This window comes from Enoplosus armatus, chromosome 19 (genome assembly GCF_043641665.1).
Source record: "Enoplosus armatus isolate fEnoArm2 chromosome 19, fEnoArm2.hap1, whole genome shotgun sequence".
Classification (NCBI taxonomy): Eukaryota; Metazoa; Chordata; class Actinopteri; order Centrarchiformes; family Enoplosidae; genus Enoplosus; species Enoplosus armatus.
The window spans coordinates 954,205-978,215 of NC_092198.1; the positions used below are offsets into that span (position 1 = coordinate 954,205).

Consider the following 24,011-nt stretch of genomic DNA (forward strand, 5'->3'; position numbering starts at 1 on the left):
ACAAGATGTGCCAACAATCAGAGTGAACGTCAGAACAAACCTGCGAGCTATTCACCTTCAGTACGAATGAACCCAGAGCTGCAGAAAAGAGAACTTGAAAGCTATCATTATTATTATTATTATTATTATTATTATTCACCCTCTGGTGTCAGAAAACAAGACAAAAAAAAGTATTTGCATTGTAGAAATAAAGAATATTAATTTCTGGTCCCAAAGAAATCTAAATTGTTATTTAATGGGAAATTATTGGAAACTGAAATAAAGTACAAAAGTACCTTTTCCTGTTTATACTCACATACTTCTACTGAAGTAAGGCAGCGGAAGACTTCCTGCTCTCTTCCCATTGGCTGAGCTGGAGTCCCCAAGGGGGGGTCTGCAGTGGGATCAGTTCTGTGTCTTAATCAAGGACACTTTGAAACCAGGATGTGTCACACTTTCATCGGCCGCTGCTTCAAGGATTCAAACCGGCAACCTTCAGGGCGCCGGCTGACAACAAGGAATCAGAATAATAATAATAATAATAATAATAATAATAATGATAATAATAATAATAATCCCCCGTCTGATACAAGTTCATGTTTTATTTATCACATCATCTTTGACAAAACAAAAAACAATAAAATATTTTACAGCAATCGTCAGTGAGGACATGATGATGAATATAAAGCCACTCCTCTTCATCACATACAAAAATAAGTCCAGGTCGACCGTCGTCATCCTCACCTTCATCGTTTTCATGATTTCACGTCTCAGCAGGCCGACGGGACGTTTCAGGAGGATCGACTTCAACATGTTTTATTGGTGCAAATGAAAATGATCCATAAACAGTGTTTTCACATTTGATCTCTTGTTGGAATTGTTTTGGACTGATGATGTTGGCGTTTGTGTCGCAGCTGATTTGAGGAGATATCAGCTGACACTGACATGTGACCTGACAGTCAGTAGAAATCTGATGCAGGACCTGTTGTGTATCTGACTCTCTGTGCGACCTGTCAGTACCTGCAGACGATCTAATCCGGCTTCTCGTCGTGTCTCCGGGTTCGCGTCTGATCCCCGAGGACAGCTGGTGCCTCCTGGTGGTCGGCTGGTGGCTACGCAGTCTGCACGGCACTCTGAGGACCTGAAGACTCTGCAGCAGCAACGACGACAACAATGAGAAATCAGATTGGAGCTGGTCGCTGACACATCGCATCGGCTCGTTCGTCATGTCATCATAAATGCATTTGGTATGCGGTCTCAGGTCTCATGTGGTTTCAGGCCAATCAGATTCTTAAAAAGGTAAGAGGCGGGCCTAATGACATAAAATAATGAACAGGGGAAGAGCATCTGATTGGCCGGTTAATTACAGGTTCTGAAAGAGAAACTTAACACCTTGAAATTCTTGTCTTTGCTGACCTCTAGTGGTTAAACTTCTCTCCTGGCTGCAGTGATGTATATGTGACAGAGACGATATGAGTCTGTACAGCAACACAAGAGACTGACACCAGACCTGTTGCAGGTGTCTGTCTGTCAGTCGGGCTCCTCCTGATCCGGCTCTCCTCCAGAGGTAAAAAGAAGCTGCTGTTCTCTCTGGGGTCAGAGGTCGCGGCGTCTCCTGACTCCACCTCACAGGTCACCACCATGATGGGACCCCTCCCCGCCTTCAGGTGGACCTGGACGCTGTCCTGCGTCAACACACACAGACACTTTAACTCTGTCCACCATGTGATTTTATCAAGTGCAAGAGAAAAGACTTTCAATAAGTCCGTGTTGTAATTAGAGCAGCAGCTAACGGCTACTGTTACTGATGAGTCCTTGTTGACATCAAATGTCTTGTTTTGTCCAACCAACAGTCCAAAACACAAAGAGGTCCAGTTTGAACTCGCATGAAACAGAAAACCAGCAAATCCTCTGATTCTAACTGCATTAGAAATGATAATCTGTCTGTTTACCTCTGTGGGTGCAGGAATCTCCAGTTTAGTTTCCTCCGGAGCTTTGACGACGACCACCGTCTGCTCCTGGAAGACTCGGAGCCGGCCGACGTCCTCGTGGGTCACGTAGGCAGACGTACAAAAACGTTAAAGAAAGCCTACTTCAGTTTTATATCAACATTCACAACAATGTATTTGACTCACTTCCTTGTTTTTTAAAATACTGTTAGACATCCTGGCTCTATCTGTTTCTGCTGCCTTGTTTTACTTAATGCAACGTTACACATTATTATTCTCCGAGCTGAAACAGTAACAAGATAAATGCAGCTGGAATCCAGGACAGACAAACACAAAGCCTTTTTATGTTTGTCATATTTAAAGTCTCTGTGAAAAGGATATGCAGAGTTCTCCACGTCGTCGGTCATGTCGAAGAGCTGCTGGGCGCAGCTTTTGATGAGGCCGTCCAGCGTGTCCTCCACCAGCTGCAGGTTCCCCAGCTCTCTCTGGAGCTTCTGCTGGTCCTTCCACAGAAAGCTGGAGATCGGACACCGTCCTCTGCACAGAGAACAGCCAGAGAGTTAAAGGGAACAGCCAGAGAGTCACAGGGGACAGCCAGAGAGTCACAGAGAACAGCCAGAGAGTCACAGGGGACAGCCAGAGAGTCACAGGGGACAGCCAGAGAGTCACAGAGAACAGCCAGAGAGTCACAGGGAACAGCCAGGGAGTTAAAGAGAACAGCCAGGGAGTTAAAGAGAACAGCCAGAGAGTTACAGAACAGCCAGAGAGTTACAGAGAGTCACAGAGGACAGCCAGAGAGTTACAGAGGACAGCCAGAGAGTTACAGAGAACAGCCAGAGAGTCACAGGGGACAGCCAGAGAGTCACAGGGGACAGCCAGAGAGTCACAGGGGACAGCCAGGGAGTTAAAGAGAACAGCCAGAGAGTCACAGAGGACAGCCAGAGAGTCACAGGGGACAGCCAGAGAGTCACAGAGGACAGCCAGAGAGGACAGCCAGAGAGTTAAAGAGAACAGCCAGAGAGTCACAGAGGACAGCCAGAGAGTTACAGAGAGTCACAGAGGACAGTCAGAGAGTTACAGAGAGTCACAGAGAACAGCCAGAGAGTCACAGAGAACAGCTAGAGAGTCACAGGGAACAGCCAGAGAGTCACAGGGGACAGCCAGAGAGTCACAGGGGACAGCCAGAGAGTTAAAGAGAACAGCCAGAGAGTTACAGAGAGTCACAGAGAACAGCCAGAGAGTCACAGGGAACAGCCAGAGAGTCACAGAGGACAGCCAGAGAGTCACAGGGGACAGCCAGAGAGTCACAGAGAACAGCCAGAGAGTCACAGAGAACAGCCAGAGTCACAGAGAACAGCCAGAGTCACAGGGAACAGCCAGAGAGTCACAGGGAACAGCCAGAGAGTTACAGAGAACAGCCAGAGAGTAACAGGGGACAGCCAGAGAGTCACAGAGAGTCACAGAGAACAGCCAGAGAGTCACAGAGAACAGCCAGAGAGTCACAGAGAACAGCCAGAGAGTCACAGAGAACAGCCAGAGAGTCACAGGGGACAGCCAGAGAGTCACAGGGGACAGCCAGAGAGTCACAGGGGACAGCCAGAGAGTTAAAGAGGACAGCCAGAGAGTTAAAGAGAACAGCCAGAGAGTCACAGAGGACAGCCAGAGAGTTAAAGAGAACAGCCAGAGAGTTACAGAGAGTCACAGGGAACAGCCAGAGAGTCACAGGGAACAGCCAGAGAGTCACAGAGGACAGCCAGAGAGTCACAGGGGACAGCCAGAGAGTCACAGAGAGTTACAGAGAACAGCCAGAGTCACAGAGAGTCACAGAGAACAGCCAGAGAGTAACAGAGAGCCACAGAGAACAGCCAGAGAGTTACAGAGAGTCACAGGGAACAGCCAGAGAGTCACAGGGAACAGCCAGAGAGTTAAAGAGAACAGCCAGAGAGTCACATGGAACAGCCAGAGAGTCACAGAGAGTTACAGAGAACAGCCAGAGTCACAGGGAACAGCCAGAGAGTTACAGAGAACAGCCAGAGAGTCACAGAGAGTTAAAGAGAACAGCCAGCGAGTAAAAAATCTTTTCAGGACTCACGTCCACTTGATCCTGTTCACCGACTCCTTCTGGATCAGGTCGATGCCGTCCAGGATGTTGGTGATGTCGTAGACTCGCCGTTTGTGGGTCTGCAGACTCGAGGCCACCTGTCTGAGGTCCAGAGAGCCGCCTGGAGCCGCCAGCAGCAGGTCCAGGAAACGCTGAGTCAGGAGCCCCAGAGACATGTCTGAACATGACACCATTAAAAAAAAATATGTCTCATGTTCTAGAACAAATAATCTAAATGATTACTGGATCAAATGATGAGGGATCGGTGTCCTCTTCTTCTTCAGTGTTAAAGTGTCTGTGTAACGCGTCCCAAACGTGAAGCTTTGCTGGTTTTCTTCTTCTGTGGCAGTAAACTGAATCTTTGGACTGCTGGTTGGTCAGTGGGCTTCAGACAATTTTCACTATTCTGACATTTAATAGATGAAGCCATTAATCTAAATAATCAGCAGATGAATAGATGATGAAATAATCGTAAGCTGCATGTTTCTTACAAGAGAGAACAAACAGCTGAAGATATTCAGTTTACTGAGAAATAAAACAGAGAAAAAACTCAACTAACTGTCGCATCTCCAAACAAAACAAAACAAATCAGTCAGTGAACAAAAAGGGAAACTGATCGAGCACTCTGAGGGAACTTTAAGTACTCGAGTAATAAAAAAATATTCTCTTAAATCAGGGTTTCCAGAGTTTGAATGAGAGCAGGACTCACCCTGTCGGGGAACTTTCTTGGACTGGATCGATGGTTTCTTCTGTTGTAGCGCAGCACTGGACAGAAAAAGACAAACAATAAAAGCTGTGCAGGGGACACATCAGGTGACCCAAAACGCCTGGAAAATAATACCTGAACAAAGTAAAAAACAATTTAAAGAAAACTACATTTAATTTAAACTGTGAGAGGCTGCTGGTTGGTAAACGGCCCCTTTTACAGATTCTTGATAAAATATTAAAACCAGCAGCTGAGACATTTGTTACCTGGTCTTCTCAGTCTCTGGAGGATTTTCCAAACCTCCACCTGGATCCTGGAAAATAGAAATAGAGAGCAGAACAGGTCAAAGCTGGTGGTTTACTTTTCTTTTTTACATATTACACCTGAAGGGATAAAACATCTTCTTTTAGCTTCTCCATGATGTGCACAGAGCAGACGGTTCTACAGGGAGGACATAACTTCTACATCACAAGAGAACATGTAATGTAGAAAAACAGACCAGACCTGCTGTGCAGGAGGAGCATCATCTCCACCTTCATCATCACCATCCTCACAGCCTCCAGCGGCCCACTGCTCCTCTTCCTCGGAGGACTCGGCTCCCCAGGGGCTGATCAGGGCCAGCGGCCCGTCCAGGTACGGGGGCATGATGGGAATAGCATCACCGGTGACCCCGCTGGTGGAGACGTCCTGCGGCAGGAAGTGGTCTTCACAGATTAGATGCTCCTCGGTGGAATCCTGCTTGTCCGTCTCCCTCAGCGCTGCCAGCCAAACCTGAACAACGTCATCAGGGTTACTGATCGATCGGAATAATAGTCCGATAATGACGAATCATTAGCTGCAGCTCTTATTTCACGTCGCACCTCCATATCAGCTCTCAGTCCGGACTCGGGCTGTTATCCATCAGTGACCTTTCAGTTTATAAAACGTCAGAAAACAGTGAAAAATGCACATCTCAAGTTCTCAGAGCCCAAAGTGTGTGTGTGCGTGTGTGTGTGTGTGGGGGGGGGGCTCACTGGACTGAAGAACACCTGGAGGGAACCTGCAGGACGCGGTGATGACGTCACTGTGATGCATCATCGATCCGTGTCTTAGTTTTAACTCATATTCATTCATTCAAGTCTTTATGCTCTTAATGAGAGTGTTTCACACTATATTTACTTTTTCTAGAGGAAACACTGTTGGTAATTATCCTCCCTGAGCGTTTCTATGGAGACCATCCGGGACTTCTCCGGGACTTCTCCGGGACGAGGCTAGGCTAACACATGCCGATGTTCGGTGTAGCAGCTAGCTAGTCCTTCTGGGCAGTTCCTATTAGCATCGTTAGCCGGTGGAAAGAAGGACAAACTAGGACCGGACACCTGATATTCACATACCCAGAGAACAGCATCTTAGCACCGGTTAGTGTCAGAGGTCCGTACCTTGACCCGAGCCGGGTCTTTGGGGAAGTTGAAGAACCTCTTTGGTTGTCGGTTGAAGATCCCCCGGTTAACGCTCACCATGCGATTCGGACACCCGGAGACGAAACACTTCACCATGCTCAGCGTCTGCCCTCCCCCGGGCAAGCCGGGCTAACAGCACATCCGAGCCGGTTTACATCCGTTAGGCTTCAGACCAACAGGAGGAACACAAGCGTGCGGTTTGTTTATGTCGTTTCTCAGACCGGAAACAGATCAGTCGTGACCCGGATGAACAATAATGGAGGGAAGAGAAAGTAGAGGATTGGCGCCAGTTTGCAGCACCTACACAATCATCATGTTTAAAAGATGTTTAGTTTTCATAAAATCTTCCTGCAAAAGTCTTTAGATCCTTTATTAAGAAAAAGTAGCAAAACCACAACATAAAGCACTGGATATACAGTCACATCTTATCTTACATAAGTCACAATAATTAACACACATACATTTCAGATTAGATTCAGGTATTCAACAGATTCAAGCTAAACTTTCCTTGGCGTACTGGAGCAATTGAAATAAAATAATTTGTTTTCTGTCTGTCTGGAAATATCTGGTGATCTGTGAGAAGATGTAATCTATGACATGCCAATCATCCACAGGAAGAACACAGTACATGACACAATCTAAAAGGCAGAAACGTGAAGTACGTAACGAACAGCTGCTGTTTCTAAAATCATAGGTTTTAGGTTGGTAGTGTCAACGTTTATTGAAAGAGAAGGGTTAGTGAATATTGGACTTCACAATCACCAAGTGGCCAGAAACACGACTCCAAATGCAGGATAATCTAGCTACATTTCTGCTGGATGCATGAACAAGCAGGTAACACGACAGTGTTGTGTTCACAGCTGGTTTCGGCTGCCCCCAAGTGGACAACAAATTAGTTATTACAGGTTTCAGCAACAAGCTCACACCAACACAGCCACTTGCATTTAGAGCACAAAAACTACAGTTTTCTGTCTGAACGCCTCGTCAGCAGCTGTCTTCAGTCAGAACTGTGAGATTCTCCCTCCGACAGCTCACACAGAGAAACTGAGGAGTCCAGTCCAGGCCAGAACCTAAACCCAGGATACACAGGTTCAGTGAAAGTGGTGTTGAAGGTGTGGAGGTGGATCAGTGTGTCAGGGGAGACACTGTAGAAGGACAGAGTGCCAGCAGGACAGTCCACATACACTGCTACTCTGTTAGAGACAGAGGACGAGGACAGAGGAATTACTGTTTCCCTGAGATCGTGAAACACAGAGTAACGATCATTGGAGCGGCTCAGACTCCAGGACTGATCATTCCCTCCAAACCAGCAGTCAGTGCTGTATCCTTTCCTTTCGATTCCTATGTAGGTCACAGCAATATGAACCTTTCCTGTCAACTCCACCTCCCAGTAACAGCGACCAGTCAGACCATTTGTACACAGCAGCTGACAGTAGTCTTCAAATCTGTCTGGATGATCGGGACATGGCTGCTCGCCTCTTACTACCACCTCTCTGTTGTTGTCAGACAGCATTAGGTTTCTGTGTGCTGTGTTTGGGTCCAGTGTGAGTTCACAGGCATCTGATGGAAAGAGGAAGACACAGTAGAGCTGGAACATTAATCGAATAATCAATTAGTTGATCAACAGAAAAATAATCAGCAAATATTTTGATAATTGATCAATCATCACTCACACTTCCAGAGACCAGGTTTCAGCCACTGCTCTCCACTATGGTCCACCCTGGATTACGAAACACAGTCAGATCACCATATCTTTGATTATGTATGCAATAGCATTGAATGACCTTAATGTTTCCATCCAACAGTCTGCAAGCTCTTGCTGTCCATACCTGAGAGTGTCCAGTCTACACTGTGGATCATCCAGTCCAGCAGACAGCAGCTTCACTGAGTCTCCTGGATGATTGTAGCTCAGGTCCAGCTCTCTCAGATGGAAGGGGTTGGACTTCAGAGCTGAGGCCAGAGAAGCACAGCCTTCCTCTGTGATCAGACAGCCTGACAGCCTGACAGCCCAAAAGATGGAAGCAAGAAAATAATATGATTTTGGATATCAACATTGATATTTGCCTTAATGTAAAGCAGCATTTAAAATGAAAGCTCTTTAGGAAACAGTTGTATCCTCACCTGAGAGTTTCCAGTGTACAGTACGGACTCTTCAGTCCATCAGACAGCAGCTTCATACCTGAATCCCGCAGGTCATTGTTGCTCAGGTCCAGCTCTCTCAGACTAGAGGACTGGGAGCTGAGAACTGAGGCCAGAGCGTCACAGCCTCTCAGTGACAGGTTAGAGTCACTCAGGCTGAGGAAAAAAAAGGTATTTGTTACACCAAATCTGACATTTTTGCCAAAAACTACCTCTAGGTGCAGCCAAGGTCTGGAATGGTGGCCTCAGGATTGCATCTCTACTTTTTACAGATGAGAGGGTTTTGCTGGCTTCATCAAACCAGTTTGCAGAGTGTGAAGTGGTGGGGACAAGGGTCAGCAACTCGAAGTCTGAGGCCATAGTACTTTGGTGGAAAACTGTGAATTAGTACCTTAAGTGAAGAGCTTCAATTTTCTTGGGGTCTTACTCACGAGTGATGGTTAGGGCAAGTGCAGACTACAAGACTCTCAAAATCTCAGAGTTCAAACATGTTTGAAAACAGACATTGTGTCTGGGACATCTCACAATGTGGTCAGGCCACATCTTGGAACTCGCTGAACGAGAGGATACGAGTGCACTGGCCCTAAGTTGGAGTGTAAGATTGGCAGGTGGATTGGTGCTGTGTCAGCAGACATGCTGAGCCAGTACTGGACTGTCTTTGTGAAGGACCTGAAACCTTTTCAGTGGGTCAGTTTCCCTTGTCAGCACTTGCAACCTGACAACACAAGCTCCACAAGGCTCTGCCCTGGGCCCTCTCCTCTTATCCCTCTACCCAAGAACGCTGTCATACACTTGCATGGCCATGGCATTTCCTACCACTGCTATGCAGATGACACCCAGCTATTCTTGTCATTCCCCTCATCTGACACTCAGCTGGAGGCATGCAACACTGAAAGGATAATAGAAAAATAGAGGAAAACAGAGCTTCTTTTCCTCCAGGGGAAAGGGTCCCCTCACAGCATTATCTCAGTCTTGTTGATTCCTCCCTCACAACATCAGGAAGATCTCACCAGGGAGACGACCCAGATGCTCATTCAGGTGTTTGTCGTCTCCTGCCTGGACCACTGCAACTGCTGGAGCCCACACTTCAGACCTCTGCATCTAATCCAGAATACTGCTGCCCGGCTGATATTCAACCTTCCCAGGTTTTCCCTTACCACTCTGCTTCTCCGCTCACTACACTGGCTCCCTATTAATGCTTGCATTTGGTTCAAAATTCTGATGCTGGCCTATAGGGCAGGCAAGGGAACTGCTCCCTCCTACTTCCAAGCGATGGTCAAACCCTTCCCCCCTGGCATGATCATCACTCAGAGGAACCTGTGGTTCATCTCAGTCAAGACTTTTTGTGCTGGTGGAATGAGCTCCCCACTGAAGTCAGGACTGCAGAGTCAGTTTTTCAAATTGTTTACATCGCAACAACCCTTGCTTACTTATGTCTCATTTCTTCATAAAAATAAAACAGTAAGAAGAGAAGTAACTGGAAAGTTTTTTGTCGAAACTGATGATTGTTGGGCAGTATATAAAATTATAAGTGTGGACTAACCTTCGTGCTTGGGAGATAAATCACAACCTATTACCTTCAAAGTGAATGAAGGTAATAGGTAAAAGACGGGAATGGAAATAAGTGAAGACTGTGGAGTAACAGAGCTACTAGCCCCAATCACAGAGCACAGGACAGGATACAGTACATACAGATTTTACTTTTTTCTGCATATCTTTATATGAAAAATTTCACAACCTGAAATTATACTGACTATAAAATTGCAGCCAAACACTGGACTCAACCAAAAGCCAGTACTAATGTCAAACAGTAAAGGGTTTTGCTGTCTTGCCAGATGTTGTTAGTGTATGCAGGTATGTACAATATCCACCTACAGAGCTTTGTTGGAGGCTTTGACCACTGGCAGCAGCCTTAGAAGAGCCTCCTCTGAAGCAGAGTATTTCTTCAGGTCAAACATGTCCAGATCTTTTTCTGATGACAGTAAGATGAAGACCAGAGCTGACCACTGAGCAGGAGAGAGTTTATCTGTGGAGAGACTTCCTGATCTCAGGGACTGTTGGATCTCCTCCACTAGAGAACGATGCTTCAGCTCATTCAAACAATGGAAGAGATTGATGCTTCTCTCAGGAGAGGGATTATCCCGGATCATCTTCTTGATGTATTCAACTGTTTTGTCTGTAGTTTGTCTGGTCTCTGAGCTGCTTTCGGTCTGTGTCAGTAGGCCTTGGAGGAGAGTCTGACTGGACTCCAGTGAAAGACCCATGACGAAGCGGAGGAACATGTCCAGGTGACCATTTGGACTCTGTAAGGCCTTGTCCACAGCACGATGGTACAGATGTGTTAGCTTAGGTTTTCTTCTAAATATTTTAGACCACCATGATGTTGATTGTGCTTCTGACAGCAGATTGACACCAGAGTCGATGAATGTTAGATGGACATGAAGAGCAGCCAGAAACTCCTGAACGCTCAGATGGACGAAGCTGAACACCTTGTCCTGGTACAGTCCTCTCTCCTCTTTAAAGATCTCTGTGAACACTCCTGAGTACACTGAGGCTGCTCTGATATCGATGCCACACTCTGTCAGGTCGGATTCATAGAAGATCAGGTTGCCTTTCTGCAGCTGCTCAAAAGCCAGTTTTCCCAGAGACACAATCATCTTCCTGCTCTCTGGATTCCAGGTTGGATCTGTCTCTGCTCCTCCATCATACTTGATGTTCTTCATTTTGGACTGAACCACCAGGAAGTAGATGTACATCTCAGTCAGGGTCTTGGGCAGCTTTCCTCCCTCTCTGGTCTTCAACACGTCCTCCAGAACTGTAGCAGTGATCCAGCAGAAGACTGGGATGTGGCACATGACGCGTAGACTTCGTGATTTCTTAATGTGGGACATAATTCCCCTAGTCAGCTCCTCGTCTCTGAACCTCTTCCTGAAGTACTCCTCCTTCTGTGGCCCAGTGAACCCTCTGACCTCTGTCACCATGTCAACACACTCAGGAGGGATCTGATTGGCCGCTGCAGGTCTTGTGGTTATCCAGACGCGAGCAGAGGGAAGCAGGTTCCCCCTGATGAGGTTCGTCAGCAGCACATCCACTGAGGTGGACTCTGTAACATCAGTCAGGACCTCATTGTTGTGGAAGTCCAGAGGAAGTCGACACTCATCCAGACCGTCAAAGATGAACAAAACCTGGAACTCTTCAAACCTGCAGATTCCTGCCTCTTTGGTTTCAGTAAAGAAGTGATGAATAAGTTCCACCAAACTGAACTTCTTCTCTTTCAGCACATTCAGCTGTCTGAAGGTGAATGGAAATGTGAACTGTATGTGCTGGTTGGCTTTGTATTCAGCCCAGTCCAGAGTGAACTTCTGTGTTAAGACTGTTTTCCCAATGCCAGCCACTCCCTTTGTCATCACTGTTCTGATTGGTTCCTCTCTTCCAGCTTTAAAGATGTCTTTTCGTCTGATTGTTGTTTCTGGTCTTTCTGGTTTCCTGGATTCTGGATCAATCAGTCTGACCTCGTGTTCATCAATAACCTCTCCAGTCCCTCCCTCTGTGATGGAGAGCTCTGTGAAGATCTGATTCAGAAGGGTTGGGTTTCCTGCTTTAGCAATCCCCTCAAACACACACTGAAAAGTCTCCTTCAGAGTAGACTTGAGTTTACACTGGCAGAGTGTAGCTAGAGTTTCTGAAAAAACAACAATTTAAATGAATGAGTGGATGCTACTGAAAATCCCATGAATGTTAACTTTCATTAGAATTTTAATATATTTTCCCATTTTTGCCCAAAAATATTCAAATAGAAATATAAACTCACTCCTGCTGCCCCCAATACCTCTTTCCATTGTGTTAAGGCAGTTAAAATCCTCTTACTGCTCTGCAGACGGTCAGCCAGCTCCTCATTCTTCATTTTCTTCAGGAAATTCAGTGTAATCTTCAGAAATGCCTCTCTGCTGCTCCTCTTCTGGTCTTCATCATCACCACCCACCACCTCCTCATCTTCAATCTGACTGCCTGACCACTTTGCGTAATCTGGACTCAGAACTCTCTTAAACTTCTTCAGCTCGTTCTTCACAAAACGGACAATGTTCTTCTCAAGGAGCTGGAACAGAATAATATTTCATTCAATTTTATCCAAAGCGTACCAGGAACAAGAGCTAGATGTCATCAAAAATTAAATAAACAGCTAAAAATTCATTACATTGCAAGTGTCAGTTTGGGGTGTTCAGGTGCAGTCTGAAATGGTGGGTTTTCAGCCTGCGATGAACTATAGGTCGTGACCATAGACTGAATAAAAGAAGTGGACAGCCACCGGTTTCATTAATAACAATGACTTTCTGAAAACTCCATATAGAACCTTTAAGAGTTTAGATTCTATGTGTCGTAGTTAGCAGTAGTAGCTCTGCTGGTACATTTACACACCAAAAATATGGACTCCAGGTCTTCAATGGATGGATCAATGGCAGATTGATCAATGGAGACCTCTGAGCCCTCCTGCTTAACTCTGTGGAGGAATTATTAGGTTCAGGTGTTGTTGTCTATGACAGTAATTACCAGTAGAAACACAACACAGTATGAAGCATTAGACCAAGATGTAACACCGTTTAAATAAATAAACTCTTACTGTTGATCAGCAGACTGCTGTCCAGCTTTGAAGTTAATGAACCGACCAATAGACTGGGAACTCTTCATAGATACATTACTGAGTCCAGATGAGTCTGGTCTATAGAAAGAACAAGTTGACAAAATAGAGAACATTTAACAGTTAGAATTCCCAACCCAGTTCAAGCTCTCTTAGATGGAAAAGCCAAAACAACAACATGCAGAGACGATCAGAGTTAAGTTAAACAGAGGTGTCTTTGGGGACTGGTCGACCAACACAGGAGAAAAATATTCAGTGTCATAACAGGACAATTTAAAATCCTTTGAAATCATAACGTGGCTCCATACCTCAGTCACACTCTGCTCTAAATTCTTACCCTGGATCAGCAGAGTGCTGTCCATCTTTGATGTCAATGAATCGACCCATAGATTGGTTGCTCTTCATGGACATACAGCTGGATCCAAGTCCAGGTCCAGGACAGTCTGGTCTCTGCTGCTCTGGGCTTCAACACAACACACATATGAAATATGAGGGGAAATGCTCATGAACCTTTCTATTCTATTCCTTACTATTGTTGTTAATGACACACTTGCTTTGTCAATATAAACGTCTGTTTGACAGACCAGAGACCAGTGGAATTAGAATCTAGTAACATGTTGACTTACTGTGTTTCAGAAGAACATTGTCCTTTGAAAACAAGAGGAAGTTCCATAGACCGGTTACTCTTGATGGACACACAGCTGGGTCCAGGTCCAGGTCCAGGTCCAGGTCCAGCAAAGTCTGGTCTCTGCTGCTCTTGCCTTCAACACAACACACACAGAGCTTTGAGTGGGAATAATGATGTTAGAGTGATCTGAGAGCTGAGCTCTGACATGGAGAAGAGTCACGGACAGTTAGAGATCCTCATGTCACCTCTGAGCTCTGGTCTGGCTGTCCTGGTCTCCATACAGAGCGGTTTTAGAGGGAGGGACTCCCTCCTCCGTCTCCTCACACTGATCCATAGCAGAGCCCCCACCTTCACACAAACACAGCAACATGCTCATTCATTACAACAAGCTTTACATCACAGGACACATTCCTTCTCATTACTGTCACTAACACGACACAGAGGACGCTTTCTAGAGCTGCAATCAGGATTTATTTGAGCAAATATCGGGGTGCTATAGCTTTAAGAATTGAATTCAATATATATTAAATGTTCCCAAATGTTATTCATGTTAATCCCAACATTTAAATATTCTATATTAGCATTATATATTATATTGCAAAGTGGGTACAAAAAAGCATCTGTTTTCATCCCCAAATGTGATATGGTGCTCATAAAATGTGTTTGTTGAATTTGGTATTTGACCCAAACCAAAATATGTATATATATTTACAATCTCTACATTTGGTGTAACACACACCCCCTAAATATGTATTAGTATTACTATAAGTATTCTAAAATGCAACGTAGCATCACACCAAAACACAAGCGGTGAAACCAGTTCTGACATTCTCAGCATTTTTCAGCAGAGATGTGAGCTGAGATTCGACCAACCGGTTGATTGTGGACAACACTGCAGTGGAACATCCCACAGTCAGTTTCATTAGATCCACTGAACGCTCATTATCAACTTAGTGTAAAGAGATAAAAGGCTGCTCACTTGAAATGATGAATATGTTTTGCAGCGCAACTGCAGTAAAAAGTCAAATTGTCAGTTAAAAAATAAAAGAATTCTTAAGAATATTCAATAATATTCTCTGACAAGCACCAAACAGCTATTTTGAAACAGCCAATCACCATCAAGAAACATCAGACATTTACAGATTCCTCTGGTGGGATTCTCACCTGCTGAACTGACTTCAGGTCAACTGACAGACACTGTTCACCTTCATGTGTCCAGGAAACAGAAGGCGCTGCTGGTTTCTTCCTCTTCAGTCCTGGAGTCTGTTGATCTGAGGACGCCGTCACACCCTCATAACTTCAGAGACCAAGTCTGAAAAAACACCAGCGTGACGTCAGAACCAGTCCAACCTGAGACAGAAACAGAGAAGTCACAGATCCGGTGATGTAGTTCTACTGTCTGTCCAGGAGATGGTGCTAACTGACCATCCAGTGAACTGAAGACCAGCTCAGAGATGTGATGAAGCAATATGGATCAAACTTAAGTATAATTGATGTGTAAGCTTCAGACTGTCTATTGAAAAGAGGTGCCGGAACCGTTTGTAAATGATTAATAAAGAGTTAGGTGCTCCTTCACGTCTAAAACTCTCCATAATATTACACATATTCTGTTGAGAAATGTTGGTATGAATGCATACTATAATATCACTGTTAAATCTGAGGACAGGAATCAAAGAAAGGTCACACAGAACTGAAAAAGTACACGATGTGTTCCAAAGTCCAGGTCATGTGAGCTTCTGGACTCTGGAACTAATGCACACTGAAGACACTCATGAACTCAAGACACACATGTGCCCAGAACGTATGTACCACAAGATATAGATAATATAGATAAAGTTAGTTGCATAATATAGTGATAGTATCAAATTTTATACATTGACAATCAACATAAACATAAATGGAGAATAAACAAAGTCTTTTCTGCTCCACCACATCCTTTAACAGCTTTATTAAAAGAGGACGAGAGTCCTGCAACGAGACCTGAAGCTACAGTATGTGAGAGTGTCTGACATCTCTTGTTGCTTTGATCAGTGATGTGCTGGTTACGGTCTCACTTCAGTAAATGAAAGAGCTTTCTGACTTCTCACAGCAGCCATGCGTCCACGCTGTGATGCACGTCTTCCACCAGGGGGCGGTGTTGTAAAGGAACCCGATCATTCTGCTGCACGCCTCCATCATCATTTAGTTCTTCTGTTCTTTAAATGTTCACGTGGAGGGAGATCATTTCCAATCATTCCGATGATGACAGACGTTTCCTTCAGAGTAAAAGTCATTAAACTTGGTGCCAAACATGCTCTTTATTTTCAGAAGTCATAATACGGAAACTTGATTATCATCACTCATCGTATTTAATGGGAGGCGATTTATTTCTCCAGATGTGCAGAGAAATCCTCAGTCTTAAGAGCGCTTTACTGATAGTGTTACTGAATTATTAAAATTTAAATAGATATAAATATATATATGAATATTTAATATTAATGTTAGGAGAGAAACAAGCAGCAGTTTAACGATGTAGAAATACTTTATTACAAGTTAAAGTTCTGTTTGAAGTAAAAGTGTCACAATCGATTCCCGGTGAGTCGAAATAACAAGAAGGAAGAGTCGTCTTCTGTCTTTTTAATATGCAAAACATTCTGTCCGATTCCCCTGAAACGTTCTCGTCCTCACGGTGTATTGAAAAACATCAGCTTTTATAATTCTTGTGTGTCACATTCAGTCTGACATTTATGAGGCCTTGAAATAAATGATGTGAGTTTTGAAAAGAAGTTAAGTGAAAACACACAGAAGTCAGACGCATGTCGAGAAATGTAATCAGTTTTACTACTGAAGTATTGTTTAACATGTCTGACTGTGTTATTGACCAGCCAATGAGTTTGAGGGCAGCTTCTAATCGTATTCATTTATTATTTATTTATCATTGATCTATATGTGAATTGTGCCTTTAAGTTTCTTCTTGTTTGGTTGTTTTTCATTATGAAATATAGTTACAGGTGTATAATTGTACAGAGGAGGCTGTAAATAGTTTATTGATTACAGATCTGGTTTGATGAAACTCTGCTCAGTGTTTTTGAGCGTTTTCTTCTTTGACTGTTTCGTCTCATCTTGACGCAGCAGGCGCTGCTGTCAACAACATGGCGGCCATATTGTTCCAGAAGATGCTTTTTTCTTGAACCAACATCACGGCTTCTTGTCTGATGGCTAATTCATCCCATTCTGTGAACCTGGAGGGAATTTAGAGCTGGCACAGCGATACGAGGTTACATTTGAAGTTTGCATTTCAAATTTCAACACAAACAGATGTTTTTCTGGAGTTTTACAGCGTCAGGATACTCTGAAGCTTCGCAACATGTGGACAACAAACATGAGCTGGGCTCATTCAGACTCTGTTTGCTTGTTGTTTCGTCTCCAGGTAGACGTTGGAGGAGTTACGTCACACCGGTTTCTGATAAATAATGGGCCGATAAAAGTGGATCCTCCCCTGTGAAGCGCCCCTGAACTCAGACCTGCTTGAAGAGGAAACAGAACCACCTTCTCCTGCAGGGTCACAGGTTCAGTCCATCGGCTGGTGCTGCATGTTGGAACCTGTGACATCCATGGATGTAAAGAATTACGACCACAAATATCAAATAACGTTGACCTGTTGTACTAATCATTACAGACTAATGATTCAGTCCTATTAAATTATATTATATTATTATAACAAAAGCTTTAATAGTGCCATAACTAATGAATCATTTCAATATCGATTCATTTATATATTATATATAATAATTATTTTCAGACGGAGAAGCTGGAACTACAGTGACAAATGTTGATAAGTGATTAATCGATGATCAAGACAGATGAATAAACGTTGATTAACTAAAGATTCATTGTTTCACTGAAAAAAGATCAAAATAAAAATAAAATGTTCCAAATGTTAGGGTTAGCCTAACTTAGGGTTAGCCTAAGTTAGGCTAACCCTAAGTTAGGCTAACCCTAACCCTGTAGAACAACTCACTGACAGACTGACAGACAGACAGACAGACTCACTGACAGACTCACTGACAGACAGACAGACAGATAGACAGACTCACTGACAGACTGACTGACAGACAGACTGACTCACTGACAGACAGACAGACAGACTGACTGACTGACTGACAGACAGACAGACAGACTCACTGACAGACTGACAGACAGACAGACAGACAGACTCACTAACAGACTGCCAGACAGACAGACAGACTCACAGACTGACAGACAGACAGACAGACAGACCCACTGACAGACAGACAGACTGACTCACTGACAGACTGACAGACTCACTGACAGACAGACAGACAGACTCACTGACAGACTGACAGACTCACTGACAGACTGACTGACAGACAGACTCACTGACAGACTGACTGACAGACTCACTGACAGACTGACAGACAGACAGACTGACAGACTCAGACAGACAGACTGACAGACAGACTGACAGACAGACTGACAGACTCACTGACAGACAGACAGACTGACAGACAGACAGACTGACAGACTCAGACAGACAGACAGACAGACAGACAGACTCACAGACAGACTCACAGACAGACCTACAGATACTTAAATCCACAACCTTCTGCAGAAGGTGTGAAGTTGTCTCTCAGTTGAACACCAGCAGCAGGATCCTGTCCAGCACATCACAGACACGCCTGCACGCCGACTCTGCTTCCAACACTCATGTTCATTTACGTTTTTAGAGGCAAACACAAGTTAGTCCAAGCTCAGCTGCAGGCTGAAGCATGATCGATGTCAGCCTGTAATTTCTCTGATAATAGAGATGTGTGGCAGTTTCAAGGGTGTCCCGTCGGATCACCTTGAAACCGTCTACCACAGTATATCATGAAGAAAACATTCACTCCAGTCTGCTCTTTATGTCGGAGCCAAACTATTCATCAGGTTTGTTTAAACATGTTCCAGAAACTCAGATTAGTGGATGTGTTTAAAATCACAACAATTAGGCAGAATTCAAAGGTTGTTTTTAATGAGTTAGAGTAGTTAAAAATCTTTAACAAAATAAATATCCTGCATTAAAATAATCAACATATGATGCTATACATTTGAAAAGGCTTGCGTTCAGAACATCCTACAAAAGCTATTTTACAGATGGACTTTGGTTTGTCCTCATGAGGCTGAAGACGTAAACATCAGGACAAAATGAAACCAAGAGTTCTGTTCCTTAGCTAGCAATGAACCGCTGCATATATATATTAATAAAATATCATATATGTGACGGAGAGTTATCTGCTGCTCTGTGTTTTTACTGATGAAGTTTCACTGCTGCATTTTGGAACAAAACTCTTTGAATGTTTCGTTAATGAACTACTTCACTGATCTGTTTACAGCCTTCGTTACAGTTCAGCGCTTTCCATCGTTGAGTGAATGAAAGAGAAACGTGAGAGATTGATTATCGTGACTTTGAGCTCAGGACTTCAAAATAAAACAGTCGGAGGAAACGAGGCCTCACAAACATTTATTCAAAGGGGGGCCGAGTTCAAAGCCCTCAGTCAACATTTATCAGCTCACTGTGACCTCTGACCTCTGAGATAAACTGAGTCCGTCTGTGGTGATCAATCACGCATCATGTGACGTTAGCTGATGATGGAGAACAGCAGGAAGTACTGAGGACACTTACTGAAGAGACTCTAAAGACAATCTAGTTATATTACTGATGTTTCATTAGTTCATACATTTAGGTGTAACGTTAAACGTGGGTGTTTGGTGAGAACGTTTTGTATTTAGACAAATTAAAGTGTTGCTTCGCCCTCGTTATTGGCAGATAGCAAATATCTGGATCGGGACATGCTTAAGAGTTTGTATGTGACGGTAAAGTCTCTTAAGTGAAGCTCGTGAGATATCTTTTCTTTTATTAGTCTGTGTTTCATCTAGCTGACTGTTAAATGATCCATTACATGACTTAGAAACTGCTCAATTATTGTTCCCCGCTTTTATTCTGAAGGCCAGATGCAGACTTCAAAATGGCCCACTAAACCATGTGTGCAGTTTAGCAATCTGTTAGCATGCATTGCTAAACTGATTCGTCCCCTGCCGGGATCCTAATAAAGTTTTCTTTTAGATTTTCATTCTCGATAGTGTCACTTTCTACTTTGCAAAATATCAACTGTTTTCAGTAAGTTCAGTAAACTTCCACTTTCATCCACAAGGGGCGCTATTCCAACAGAGAGAGTCCATGTTGAAGGACTTGTTGGTGAATCTGCGTTAGCCAACTTCGACTCCCATCAGGCTTTGCCACCACTTCCTGTCAGGAGTTCTAATAGTTTCATACTAATGAATGAGTCCTGGTTCTGCAGAAGATAAAAAGCCTCAGTATCATCAGATCTAGAAGACTTAATATGATCGGATCTATAATCAGGTTGTAAAGTGTCGCCAGGCCTCACAGTTCAATACATTCTTCTCTTTTTTTGCCTGAAGAAAAAATATTTTTTACTGCAAAAAAAGTGAGAGGGAGCCGAGGTGTCGCGGCTTTATGACGGTTGTAAAGCGGCTGTATAACCTGCAGACTGGTTATATGGTCACAGCTCAGCTCCTCAGGTCATCAGCAGGTCACCTTCTGCCAAAGGTCGAGTCACCAGCTGGCCTCTCCCGCCTCCGAAGACAGACGAGAGGCCGGCGCGTTTACACGGTACTCTGGTTATATTCCACATGCACACGTCGGGAGTATACGTCAGTGTACAGTGAATAAATATCAGGGATACGCTGACATGTTGGAGGAATAAGTAAAGTTATCAATAAGGCATAAATAAAAGAACCACTCTGCTTATAATAATAATAATAATAATAATAATAATAATGAATTAATAATTAAACTGCATGCGTTCTTATGAAAATCAAAAGATTGTCCAAAACACAAACTGTAAAACTGAGACGGATATATTATTATTAATATTATTATTATTCACATTCAGACAAAGAACAGGGCGACTGACCGACCACCACAGGACACTCTTGTTATGTGAAAACCTCATAACTCCAGTTCAAACGTGACATAATGTTTAATCGTGCTGCTTCAGCTCACTGATCATAACTCGCTCTTCGAGTTCAGCAGCTGCTTCCATGTTCAGCCTCATGGCTACTTTCATGAAACCTACTGAGGATCAATCACAGTGAACAAGTTCCTGTTGTCTCTGCACAGCTGCAAGCAGGATTATGTGTTTCACAATGTTCAAAATAGCTTATTCTTTGACGACAGAGTACACAGGAAGTTTTACTGTTTTGAGAGAAAAATTATTATTAAAAGATGAAGTTGAAATTATGTGGAAAAAAAAGAAACTTAAAATATTGAGAATAAAGTGAGTTTAGAGTCAGTAACAATAATGTCAGGAGATGCTAAAATATTCACATCTACCTTAATCATAACATACGTCACGGCTCTAGAATCACTTTATCACTTTATTCTTCAAATCTGTGGCCGTAACACTCGAACATGTCAGAGATTTTAAAATGTCCACGCAAACACTTAAAAATAACATGTAAATGAAGATGGCCGACAGGACAGCTCCCCAAAAGTGAAGCCAAAACCTCTCGATCGCCCCCTGGTGGCTGGCTGCAGTATAGGTCATAAGCCCTGATCTGTATTTCACCAGTCTTCATAAAAACCTTTCAAACTGACTCAAAGAAATGTAAAAATGTGTCAAAACAAGTAAAAAGAAGTTAGTTACAACCTGGAGATGTGAGGTTTTCAGCCCACAACAACAGCGCTGACACTTTACAGGAAGAATTTAGAATTTAAACACCAGAAAGTTGTACGTTTCTTTCTTTCTCCTCAGAGCTGTGAAACCTCTGGCAGCAGCCTCACTTACTACAAATCAGCTGCGATCGTCCGGTAACAGAAAGGTCACAGGTTCGACTCCCTCCCTGCGTGTCATCAGCCTGTCGGTGGTCGGCGTTCCTATTCTAATACTTCACCATCATTAAAAGGTACGTAATACACACACACTGTACGTGTCTGAACTGTCATCAGGCACAAAGACAAACTAAAGGTCCATTTGTGTTATTTATGAAGGACCTCGTTAGCGCCGTGGCTCCGCCCTCTCAGGTCTGGAGTTTGAGTGCGTGTCGGCTCCTTTTTTCCCAGAATGCAGCTCTGTATCTCTTCAATCGTTGGTCAGCAGTTTTTCCTCTGAGGAGAAGAGATGGGATGAAACACAGAATGAGTGTGTTTAATTAATCAGCGTTGTGTGTGTGTGTGTGTGTTTGTACTTGTACAGCTATCTTTGTGAGAACCAGTTTCAGTTTTAGACCTTGGGAGTGAGGACATTTTTGGAAAGTGAGGACATTTTGGCCGGACAGACCTTCAAAGAGCTGTTTGATGGTTCTGACTTGGTTTTAAGGTTCAGGTTAGAATTAGGTTTAGGTTAGGGCTAGGGAATGCATTATGTCAATGAGGGTCCTCACAAGTATAGAAGTACAAGGTTGTGTGCGTGTGTGTCCTCACTCTGCTTGTGTCTGGACGGAGCAGAAGCTCAAACACTCGGCGTCCTGGGTGTCTGAGCAGAGGCAGCGGCTGAGGTCCCTCCTGAGGCGGACTGAACCAAATCCATAAGGAACCACGTGGCTGGAAGACAGAAACCTGAAGAGTCAGTGTTTCATATTCACACCTCATTGAACTCACTGAACTCATCTAACTCAGTGACACGTTCCTTGTTGACTTCGGTGTGATGTTCAAAGCCCTCCTGGAACGAATTTGTAATTTACCCTGCAGATGAAGCCATTTCAACATGTCAACAACTGTCCTTCGTCTTCCGGTCTTTTTGACCCTTTGAAGGAGCAGAAATTCATATTTTTTCCTCTTCAATGAAACCAAATGTTTCATCACGAGTTGATATTTGTAGAAGTTTGACATTTTGGGAAATATGTTTACTGCTCTTAGTAGACTCTTTTACTGCTGTGGAGCTGCAGTGAATCATCCTGCTGCTGATCCATCTGGTGCCAGTGTGACCGCTGAGACGGCTCTGCAGGTTGGAGGGGGATCCGCCGCTGGATTAGCGGTGGCGTTAACTAGACCACAGGGAGAACTGCCAGCAGATGCCGGTGGCTAAACAGCACTACATTTATGTCAAAACAAGGATATACCTTAAAATAAAACCACGGCTTCGTCTTTATTGTTTGCAAGACGCATCATTGTGTCACACCTTTGAACTCCGGTTTCTGGGACGAGCAGTCAGGCCGGATTCAGAAGTGAGTCCAGTTGTGACGAATCATTTCAGAGTGATTGCATTGTTGTCATAATCAAACAGAAACACATCTGGCTCCCATTTCCACTTTGTGGCCGGTGATATGACCCTTTCATCTGGCAGCCTTCCTCTGCTCTTCATCCTCCATCAACAGTCTGCAGCTTCTGTCTGCTCATTTCTGCAAAATCACTTATTTTACTTTCTCCCTTTTGTTAACCTTTATGTCACTCTGTTAGCTTCACTTCCGCTGTTATATCTTTGACACATTTACTGTGTGTCAATGCAGGATGAGTACACCCTGAACTGAGTTAACCAAAACCCTGTTGGACTCCTCTGTTCTGCTTGTCTCCATTTGAAAGAGCTGAGTTTTGTCCAAGAACGTTGACATTGGATGATCCTGGAAAACCCTGGACGACGTCCACGACAACGTATTTCAACGTTCAACGTGAAGTTGTTTTTAAAAATCTTGAAATTTAAAAGAATGTGTGATGGTTAAGGTTAGAGAAAGATCTGATTAGATTAGATAGTTGATCTGATAGTTGATCTGTGGTCTATGAAAGTCTGACTCCCAACACAGCACAGTGATGGTGAAAGTAGGCGGGTTTCTTCACTTTTTTCCTGAGCTAAGTGCAATGCAGTTCAGTATGTACAACAGGAAGTGAACGCATCACAGTTCATACTGCTGATTCAGTCTGTTTGGCTGGTTCAAACTGTTACGTTCAGTTCAGTACAGAACTAGGCTTAAGAAACACTGATTTTAAAGTCAACAGCTCAGCATGACTTTGCATGATCATAATGGTCTCTGTCAGCCCATTGGTTTGGTTTGGACAGCAGTCATATCTGGGGATCCCACACTCGGAGGCTGTTCAACCCTGCTACAGAAACTAAAAGATGTTTAAGATTAGGTAAAATCTTTTGTTGTCTGGCTGGAAGTCCCTTTGGACAAACCTTTCCACTGAATGGCAGATGTTATGTAAACTGTGTTTGTTGGAGTTCACTAAAGGTTACTTTTCTCCTGGAAGTCTCCCTGTTGTCCATTAGTCCAGCTCTAGTTTGGATCTCAACATGTTTATTTTTCTCACTGCTGCAAAAACAAATCCGTAAGATAAACATCTGGGTGAAAATCAGAGTTTAAGAACAACGTTTACTCTGCAGTACATAATGACAGCCAGCAAGCGGACCTCCCTTAAAGGTGATATTTAGATATTTATGT

General features: G+C 43.7%; 2 protein-coding genes across 4 annotated transcripts; both read right to left on the reverse strand.

Annotated features, from left to right (window-relative positions):
* Positions 1 to 561: 561 nt before the first annotated feature.
* LOC139302448 (transcription factor E2F6-like) lies at positions 562 to 6,340 on the reverse strand. 2 transcript variants are annotated; one of them, XM_070926146.1, is made up of 9 exons: positions 6,154 to 6,340; positions 5,240 to 5,506; positions 5,002 to 5,048; positions 4,739 to 4,794; positions 4,021 to 4,207; positions 2,310 to 2,465; positions 1,932 to 2,046; positions 1,490 to 1,664; positions 562 to 1,129 (listed from the first exon to the last, which is right to left on the reverse strand). In XM_070926146.1, the coding sequence occupies exons 1-9, from the start codon at positions 6,268 to 6,270 to the stop codon at positions 1,092 to 1,094; spliced, it is 1,158 nt and encodes a 385-aa protein (XP_070782247.1). In that variant the 5' UTR covers positions 6,271 to 6,340; the 3' UTR covers positions 562 to 1,091. The 2 variants fall into 2 exon arrangements, with proteins under 2 accessions (XP_070782247.1, XP_070782246.1); XM_070926145.1 differs by having other exon boundaries at positions 1,396 to 1,664.
* A 199-nt stretch (positions 6,341 to 6,539) lies between these two features.
* On the reverse strand, positions 6,540 to 22,245 carry LOC139302434 (protein NLRC3-like). Of its 2 annotated transcripts, XM_070926126.1 has the most exons (12): positions 14,742 to 14,830; positions 13,823 to 13,925; positions 13,576 to 13,710; positions 13,287 to 13,412; positions 12,932 to 13,030; positions 12,730 to 12,811; positions 12,181 to 12,409; positions 10,189 to 11,995; positions 8,296 to 8,469; positions 8,004 to 8,174; positions 7,848 to 7,894; positions 6,540 to 7,734 (listed from the first exon to the last, which is right to left on the reverse strand). In XM_070926126.1, the coding sequence occupies exons 2-12, from the start codon at positions 13,909 to 13,911 to the stop codon at positions 7,172 to 7,174; spliced, it is 3,522 nt and encodes a 1,173-aa protein (XP_070782227.1). In that variant the 5' UTR covers positions 13,912 to 13,925; positions 14,742 to 14,830; the 3' UTR covers positions 6,540 to 7,171. The 2 variants fall into 2 exon arrangements, with proteins under 2 accessions (XP_070782227.1, XP_070782228.1); XM_070926127.1 differs by lacking the exons at positions 12,932 to 13,030; positions 13,576 to 13,710; positions 14,742 to 14,830 and adding an exon at positions 22,223 to 22,245 and having other exon boundaries at positions 13,823 to 13,948.
* Between the last annotated feature and the right edge of the window lie 1,766 nt (positions 22,246 to 24,011).

Bases quoted from the DNA above. Each gene is read 5' to 3' on its own strand.
- LOC139302448 (XM_070926145.1), bottom strand. From the start codon at position 6,270: ATGGTGAAGTGTTTCGTCTCCGGGTGTCCGAATCGCATGGTGAGCGTT. The intron at 4,795-5,001 runs GTAACAAATGTC...TTTTCTGTCCAG, and splicing joins CCAGAGACTGAGAAGACCAG to TGCTGCGCTACAACAGAAGA. The intron at 4,208-4,738 runs GTGAGTCCTGCT...TGTCATGTTCAG, and splicing joins CAAGAAAGTTCCCCGACAGG to ACATGTCTCTGGGGCTCCTG.
- LOC139302434 (XM_070926126.1), bottom strand. From the start codon at position 13,911: ATGGATCAGTGTGAGGAGACGGAGGAGGGAGTCCCTCCCTCTAAAACC. The intron at 13,413-13,575 runs GTAAGTCAACAT...GTTGTGTTGAAG, and splicing joins CAATGTTCTTCTGAAACACA to CCCAGAGCAGCAGAGACCAG. The intron at 12,410-12,729 runs GTGTGTAAATGT...ATTCTGTTCCAG, and splicing joins ACCTGGAGTCCATATTTTTG to CTCCTTGAGAAGAACATTGT.